Source organism: Punica granatum, unplaced genomic scaffold (genome assembly GCF_007655135.1).
Source record: "Punica granatum isolate Tunisia-2019 unplaced genomic scaffold, ASM765513v2 Contig00562, whole genome shotgun sequence".
Classification (NCBI taxonomy): domain Eukaryota; kingdom Viridiplantae; phylum Streptophyta; class Magnoliopsida; order Myrtales; family Lythraceae; genus Punica; species Punica granatum.
The window spans coordinates 89,260-98,528 of NW_022204413.1; the positions used below are offsets into that span (position 1 = coordinate 89,260).

At 43.1% G+C, this 9,269-nt stretch overlaps 1 protein-coding gene across 1 annotated transcript; it reads left to right on the forward strand.

Moving 5' to 3' along the window:
* The first annotated feature begins 4,015 nt into the window (after positions 1-4,015).
* Positions 4,016-8,958, forward strand: LOC116191021. The gene is made up of 4 exons (XM_031520220.1): positions 4,016-4,379; positions 4,422-5,060; positions 5,238-7,340; positions 8,618-8,958. The coding sequence occupies exons 1-4, from the start codon at positions 4,016-4,018 to the stop codon at positions 8,866-8,868; spliced, it is 3,357 nt and encodes a 1,118-aa protein (XP_031376080.1). The 3' UTR covers positions 8,869-8,958.
* Positions 8,959-9,269: the final 311 nt, after the last annotated feature.

Here is a 9,269-nt window from a genome sequence, read left to right on the forward strand (position 1 = left end):
CAGTTGCTTTCACCGATTATGCCATTGTTTGGTGGGACCAATTAACTGTGAGTAGACGCAGGAATCGTGAGCCTCGTATTGATACTTGGGAGGAAATGAAAGCAGTAATGAGAAGAAGGTTTGTTCCTTCCCATTATTATCGGGACTTGCACTTGAAGTTGCAAAGTCTGAAGCAAGGTTCCAAGTCGGTGGAGGATTATTACAAGGAGATGGAAATAGCCATGATACGTGCTAATGTTGAGGAGGACCGAGAAGCAACCATGGCTCGATTCATCTGTGGCCATAATCGGGAGATTGCCAATGTAGTCGAGCTGCAACATTACGTGGAGATTGACGACGTGGTACACATGGCCATGAAGGTTGAGAGGCAGCTCAAGAGAGGGGGTCGAACATCTTCAAAGGTAGAAGCTTCTGGTTCAGCGTCTTGGAGATCGAAGTTGGGTTCTTCTACGAAACCGGACGAGAAGACTGATTATAAGCCAAAGGGAGACACCTACAAGACCCAAGCCAACAACAAGGATAAGGGTAAAACTTTTTCTGAACCTCAAAGAAATCGTGATATCAAATGTTTTCGTTGTTTGGGCTCAGGTCACATTGCTTCCCAATGTCCAAACAAGCGGACCATGATTATGATGGAGAGTGGGGATATCGAGACTGAAGAAGAAGAAGATAGTGATTCCATGCATCCACTCGAAGATGCTAGTGACGTCGAGCATGCGGTTGAAGGTCAAGCCTTAGTTATCATGCGAGCCCTACATGTTCAAGTTAGAGAGGATGGTGATGAGGTGCAAAGGGAGAATATCTTCTACACTCGTTGCCATGTGAAGGATCGTGTGTGTGGGTTGATTATTGACGGAGGAAGTTGCGTGAATGTGGCCAGCAAGTTGATGGTAGACGAGCTCGGTTTGCATACCCAAAAACATCACAAGCCGTACAAACTCCGGTGGCTGAATGAATGCGGTGAAGTGAAGGTAAATAAACAGGTTCTTGTGTCCTTCTGTATTGGAAAGTACCGGGATGAGGTTCTTTGTGATGTTGTACCAATGAGTGCTAGCCATATGTTGCTCGGGAGACCATGGCAGTTCGACAGGAGAGTGATACATGATGGGTATAGGAACCGATATTCATTTGTAAAGGACGGGAAGAAAGTAACACTTGCACCCTTGAAATCGACTCAAGTGTTTGAGGATCAGATTCGATTTAAAAGGTCTCTTAGTGAGAAGAGTGAAAAAGTGGCTGAAAAACAAAAAGAGAAAGAGAGTGATCTTGAGAGAAAAGAAAGTGGAGAGAATGTGAAAAACAAGAGTGAAAAGATGGAGAGTTCAGAAAAAAGGGAGAGGAAATTGAGTTTTTATGCAAAAGAAAGAGAGCTTAAGGGTGCTTATAAGGGTAATAGACCGATGATCTTGTTCTTGTACAAGGAGGTGTATCTTTCTATTTCTGACCTTGACTCTACTTTGCCTAGTGTTGCTATTTCTCTCTTGCAGGAATTCGAAGATGTCTTTCCCGAAGAAATGCCGCAGGGACTACCACCAATAAGAGGGATTGAGCATCAGATTGATCTTATTCCAGGAGCTCCTATTCCAAACCGACCGGCCTATCGAAGTAGTCCGGAAGAGGCTAAAGAACTTCAGAGGCAAGTTGAGGAGCTATTGGCCAAAGGACATGTTCGAGAAAGTATGAGCCCATGCGCTGTCCTTGTTCTGCTCGTTCCAAAGAAAGACGGGACTTGGAGAATGTGTGTGATTGTAGAGCTGTGAACTCAATCCAACGTGAAAATAGGCATGAGGGGTATTTATTTCGTGAAAATAGGCTATGTATTCCAAAGAGTTCCATGCGTGAATTACTTGTTAGGGAGTCTCATGGGGGAGGGTTGATGGGGCACTTTGGAGTTGCTAAGACCTTGGACATTCTGAAGGAGCACTTCTTTTTGCCTCACATGAAAAGAGATGTCGAGAGAATTTGTTCAGGTGCATCACATGTAAGAAGGCTAAATCGAAAATTCATCCACATGGACTTTACATGCCATTACCTGTTCCAAGTCACCCTTGGATTGATATCTCCATGGATTTTGTTTTGGGTCTACCTAGATCTAGGAATGGTCGAGATTCTATCTTTGTGGTTGTTGACCGATCTTCAAAAATGGTACACTTTATCCCTTGTCATAAAACTGATGATGCTACTCATGCGGCAAATCTTTTCTTTAGGGAAGTGGTGCGTTTACATGGAGTCCCTAAGACGATTGTGAGTGATAGGGATGCGAAATTTCTGAGTCATTTTTGGAGAGTTCTGTGCGCTAAGTTGGGAACAACTTTGTTGTTTTCTACTACCTGTCACCCACAAACAGATGGACAAACCGAGGTTGTCAATCGAACCTTGGGCACTTTGTTGCGCGCTGTGACTGGAAAGAATTTGAAAGCTTGGGAAGATTGCATTCCATTCGTTGAATTTGCATATAATAGGACTGTGCATTCTTCTACAAAGTTTTCACCATTTGAGGTTGTTTATGGTTTTAATCCACTAACTCCATTGGACTTGATTCCTTTACCTGTAAATGAGCTTCCTAATCTTGATGGAAAGAAAAAGGCAGAGTTGGTGAAGCAGATTCATGAAGGGGCACGGCAAAACATTTTGAAGAAGAATGAACAAGCAGCAACCCGAGCCAACAAATGATAGGGTTGAGCCGGTCTCCGAGCATGAGGACAAGTTGCATATTTCTACCGGACCGATAACCAGAGCACGTGCCAAGAAATTGGAGCACGCTTTGCAGAACTTATGGACGAATATTCTGGAAGAGGCATGCAGTTCGAGAGACGAGCGAGTCGACTCGGGGCTGATTTTGGTCATCAAGAGTGCTGAACCTCATCAGTACACATCGGGACATTAAATGATGACCACAACCACCTCAAATCGGGTTGAATATGCATCCTAGAAGATGGCCACCAATTCTGGTTTGACTATTAGGTTGGAATATGCCTTCTAGAAGATGGTCACCAAATCTGGTTGGAATATTAGGTTGGAATATCTGGTTGGAATATCTGGTTGGACTATTAGGTTGGAATATGCCATCTAGAATATGCTTGTTTTCCTTAGTTGTCTTCAATTGCAAGAGCATTATATAAGCTCCTCCCTAGGTTAGTTTTAGACACAACTCTTCTACCATTTTTCCTATCTTGTGAGAGATATTCTCCAAATTGTTCTTGTTGAACTTATGCTTCAAGGGTTGCAAGTCGATTACTTGTAGTTCTTAAGCTTCTTATAATATCGGTTTCTAGCTCTATATAGCTACGGGGTCGATATTCCACCTTTCGAAATCTCTATCTTGGACGATCCGGGATTTGATTCCATATCATTGTTGCTGGGTTCCGCGACGGATTCGACGGGGTTCACATCATTTTGGTATCAGAGCTTAGGCTCCAAATTGAGGTTTCATCTATCCTTGTTCTTTCCTTGTTCACCATTCTGGAATTTTTAGATCTATCTTCCATTTCTATCCTTTCCATTTAGTCTTGACTGATCCGTTCATAGCTATTAAAAAAAAATCGTCCAAAAAAAAAAAACAAAAAAACGTGAAAAAGAATCAAAAAAAAAAAGAGGAGAGGAGATCTGATTACACAGGCCTTAAGTAGATCTGTCATAGTTGCTTCCATTCTGCTTTTCTCCGATCGTATTTGTGTCCATTCCATCTTTGATTTGTCTGGGATCATTCCTTTTACACACATCTTGTCCATCCATATATCTCTTTGCTTCTTTGCTACTTGGAACTGATATTATAAGTGGCTCGAGCGAACAAGTAATTTCCTCAAGGACTTGTAATTAGATTGCTCAGTTCGTCCAGAACTTTGTGGAGAAATCTGTGAGAGGAAAAAGGCCAGAGGGAGTGAGACCATCAGAGGGTAAAAGCCATTTGTATCGAGTGAAATACGAGAGTTTGTGTGACATCGATTTGAGAGTAAACACGTGAGGGAGTGATTGTGAGGTCCTTTTACTCTAATATTTCTTTGCAGATTTCAACATGTCGCAAGAAGATAGCGGGGGACATGAGCAAAGTAGTGGAGGGCCTGATCAAAGCACAATTATTCGGGCTATGCAACAACAATTTGAGCGAATGAACATGGTGCTCAATACGATTAATGACCGGTTGGAGAGGCATGATCAGCGGATTGACCAGTTGCGACAAGCTCCCAATCAACAACCAAGGAGGAACAATAACCGACAACCAGCACCTACTACTAATCCATTTGATGGCCACGAGGAGAGATCCTATGATGATGAGGATGATGTATCTTCCATTGCCGCAATGAGACGAGATCGAGGGGCAAGGGCTGAGACGCCATGGCGCGGACGTGGAAGGCGCCAAGAAAGAGACACCGTTGATCGTAATATGGGGTCCATCAAGCTGACCATTCCTCCATTCTAAGGCAAGAGCGATCCCGATATTTACATCGAATGGGAAAGGAGGGTTGAACTGGTTTTTGATTGTCACAACTACTCCGAGGAGAAGAAGGTGAAGCTTGCAGCTGTGGCATTCACCGACTATGCCATAGTTTGGTGGGATCAATTGACGGTGAGTAGACGCCGAAATGGAGAGCGACCTATTGACAATTGGGAGGGCATGAAAGCTGTCATGCGGAGGAGGTTTGTCCCATCCCATTACTACCGGGATTTATACTTGAAGCTGCAGAATCTTAAGCAAGGGTCTAAGACCGTGGAGGAGTACCACAAGGAGATGGAGATTGCCATGATTCGCGCCAATGTTGAGGAGGATCGAGAGGCAACCATGGCTCGGTTCATTAGTGGACTTAATCGGGAGATTGCCAATATTGTGGAGCTGCACCATTATGTGGAGCTTGAAGAATTGGTGCACATGGCTATGAAGGTTGAGAGACAACTCAAGAAGGGGGGACGATCGTCATCCAGGTTCGAATCCTCTAATTCGAATTCGAAGTGGACTTCCAAGTTTGAAGGGGCTGGACCTAAATGGACTGGTTCGAAGCAAGAGGAGAAGGCCAAGGGAAACAAGCCCGCAACCAAGCCATCATCTGATTCTAAGGAGAGGGGTAACTCTTCTTCCCAACCTCAAAGAGAACGTGATGTAAAATGCTTTCGTTGTTTGGGTTCTGGTCATTATGCTTCTCAATGCCCGAACAAGAGAGCCATGATTATGTTAGATAACGGGGAGATTGCAAGTGCGGATGAGTATGAGAGTGACACTGACTCTATGCCATCACTTGAAGATGCCGATGATGTGGAGCATGCTGTATCGGGTCAAACTCTTGTTGTTTTGAGAGCTCTACATGTGCAAGCCAAAGAAGATGGTGATGGGCTACAAAGAGAGAACATTTTCTACACTCGATGCCACGTGAAGGATCGAGTATGTGGACTGATTATTGATGGGGGAAGCACTGTGAATGTGGCAAGCAAGCTGATGGTGGAGAAGCTTGGTTTGAGCACTCAAAAGCATCCAAGGCCAAATAGACTTCAGTGGCTGAATGAGAGTGGTGAATTAAAGGTGACAAAACAAGTGTTAATCTCATTTTCTATTGGGAAGTACCATGATGAAGTTTTGTGTGATGTAGTTCCTATGATAGTCAGCCATTTGTTACTCGGGAGGCCATGGCAATTTGATCGAAGAACTACACATGACGGGTACAAGAATCGGTATAGTTTCATCAAGGATGGTCGAAGCATGACACTTGCACCGTTGCCACCACATCAAGTGTTCGAAGAGCAACTCCAAATCAAAAGGTCCAGTGCTGAGAGTTCAAAAGAAAGTAAGAGAGTGGCTGAACCAAAAGAAAAGGAGAGTAAAAGTGAGAGGAAAGAAATTCGAGAGAAAAGTGAGAAAGAGAGTGAAAAGAAAGAAAAATATGAGAGTTCAGCCTTGAAAAGAAAAGAGGGGAAGAAATTGAGTTTCTTCACAAAAGAAAGAGAATTAGAGAGTGTTAGTAAGGATGAAAGGCCAATGATATTGTTCTTGTACAAAGAGGCCTACTTATCTAATACTTTTAACCTATATTTGCCTAGTGTTGTGGTTTCTCTTTTGCAGGAGTTTGATGATGTGTTTCCTGAGGGGACGCCACCGGGATTGCCACCAATCCGTGGGATCGAACATCAAATTGATTTCATTCCAGGAGCGCCCATTCCAAACCGGCCAGCATATCGGTGTAATCCCGAAGAAGCAAAAGAACTCCAAAAGCAAGTTGATGAGTTGCTGACCAAGGGCTATGTCCGAGAGAGCATGAGTCCATGCTCTGTGCCCGTGTTGCTTGTTCCCAAGAAAGATGGCACATGGAGAATGTGTGTGGATTGTCGAGCTGTGAATAAGATAACGGTAAAGTATCGCTATCCTATCCCTCGATTAGATGATATGCTTGATGAATTGCATGGTTCCACTATATTTTCCAAGATTGATTTGAAGAGTGGATACCATCAAATTTGCATGAAAGAAGGAGATGAGTGGAAAATAGCATTTAAAACCAAGAGTGGATTGTATGAGTGGTTAGTGATGCCATTTGGATTGACTAATGCACCCAGCACATTTATGCGCCTTATGAATCATGTCTTGCGTGCTTACATTGGAAAATTTGTTGTTGTTTACTTTGATGATATTCTGAGTTATAGCAAAACTGAGCATGATCATATGAATCATTTGAGGTGTGTTCTTGAGGTGCTGAGGCATGAGAAGTTGTATGCTAACCTTAAGAAGTGTGAATTTTTCTTGGAAAGTGTTGTTTTTCTTGGTTTTGTCGTAAGTTCCAAGGGTGTGGAAGTGGATGAAGAGAAGGTGAAAGCAATCCGGGAATGGCCTACATCCACTACCATTGCTGAGGTCCGAAGCTTCCATGGCCTTGCTGGGTTCTATCGAAGATTTGTGCGCAATTTTAGCACCATAGCTGCTCCTTTGACCGAGATCATCAAGAAGGAAGTTGGCTTTAGATGGGGCAAAGAGCAAGAGAATGCATTCAATACCTTGAAAGAAAAGCTAAGTTCTGCTCCTTTACTGATTTTACCGGACTTTTCTAAACCTTTTGAAATCGAATGTGATGCTTCCGGTATTGGTATAGGTGCCGTCCTTATGCAAGAGAAGAGGCCTATTGCTTACTTCAGTGAGAAGCTCAATGGGGCTGCGTTGAACTACTCCACATACGACAAGGAACTCTATGCTTTGGTGAGGGCTTTGGAGACATGGCAGCATTACTTGTGGTCCAAGGAGTTCATCATTCACACCGACCATGAGTCCTTGAAGCATTTAAAGGGTCAAAGCAAGCTGAACCGAAGGCACACACGTTGGATCGAGTTCATCGAGATGTTTCCCTATGTGATCCAATACAAGAAAGGTAAGGAAAATGTAGTGGCTGATGGCTTATCTCGCAGGTATACTCTTATCTCAACTCTTGATGCCAAACTTTTGGGATTTGAATATATCAAAGAGTTATACTTGCATGATCATGATTTTAAGGAAGTCTTTTCTGAATGTGAAAAAGGGGCTTTTGACAAGTTTTATAAGCATGAGGGTATTTGTTTCTGTGAAAACAAGCTATGTATCCACAAAGTTCCATGCGAGAATTGCTTGTTAGGGAAGCCCATGGGGGAGGTTTAATGGGGCATTTTGGTGTGGCTAAGACCTTAGTGTTTTGAGAGAGCATTTCTTTTGGCCACATATGAAAGAGACGTTGAAAGGATCTGTTTTAGGTGTGTCACATGTAAGAAAGCTAAGTCTAAGATTCAACCTCATGGACTTTACATGCCCTTGCCCGTTCCTAGTCATCCATGGACTGATGTATCAATGGATTTTGTTTTGGGTTTGCCTAGGACTAAGAAGGTAAGGATTCTATCTTGTGTAGTAGTGGATCGTTTTCAAAGATGGCTCATTTTATTCCTTGTAAGAAGACGGATGACGCTACTCATGTGGCGGCCTTTTCTTTAAGGAAGTAGTGCGTTTGCATGGCATCCCAGACCAATTGTAAGTGATCGTGATGTTAAGTTCCTAAGTCACTTTTGGCGTGTTTTTGGGGGAAAATTGGGAACAAAGCTATTGTTTTCTACCACTTGCCATCCACAAACTGATGGGCAAACAGAGGTTGTAAATCGAACCTTAGGTACTTTGCTGCGAGCTGTTATTAAAAGGAACGTGAAAAGTTGGGAAGATTGCATTCCATTCATTGAGTTTGCATATAATCGGCCATGCATTCTTCTACTAAGTTTCTCCCTTTGAGGTTGTTTATGGCTTTAATCCACTGACACCATTGGATTAACTCCATTGCCTATTGGTGAGATTGTTAGCCTTGATGGAAAGCGTAAGGCAGAACTTGTGAAGAAGATCCATGAAGAAGCAAGGAACCATATCTTGCACAAAAATGAGCAGCTGCCACTCGAGCCAACAAGGAAGAAAGAAAGCATGTCACTTTCGAACCGGGAGATTGGGTCTGGGTTCATTTCCAGGAAGGAGAGGTTTTCAAGCCAAAGGAAATCAAAGCTAAATCCGCGAGGGAGTGGACCATTCCAAGTCTTAGAAAAGATTAATGACAATGCATATAAACTCGATTTGCCGGGAGAGTATCAAGTGAGTTCTACATTTAATGTTTATGATCTTTCTCCCTTGATGTGGGCGCAGATTCGAGGACGAATCCTTTTGAAGAAGGGGGGAATGATAGGGTTGAGCCGGTCTCCGAGCATGAGGACAAGTTGCATATTTCTACCGGACCGATAACCAGAGCACGTGCCAAGAAATTGGAGCACGCTTTGCAGAACTTATGGACGAATATTCTGGAAGAGGCATGCAGTTCGAGAGACGAGCGAGTCGACTCGGGGCTGATTTTGGTCATCAAGAGTGCTGAACCTCATCAGTACACATCGGGACATTAAATGATGACCACAACCACCTCAAATCGGGTTGAATATGCATCCTAGAAGATGGCCACCAATTCTGGTTTGACTATTAGGTTGGAATATGCCTTCTAGAGATGGTCCCAAAATCTGGTGGAATATTAGGTTGGAATATCTGGTTGGATATCTGGTTGGACTATTAGGTTGGAATATGCCATCTAGAATATGTGTTTTCCTTAGTTGTCTTCAATTGCAAGAGCATTATATAAGCTCCTCCCTAGGTTCGTTTTAGACACAACTCTTCTACCATTTTTTCCTATCTTGTGAGAGATATTCTCCAAATTGTTCTTGTTGAACTTATGCTTCAAGGGTTGCAAGTCGATACTTGTAGTTCTTAAGCTTCTTATAATATCGGTTTCTAGCTCTATATAGCTACGGGG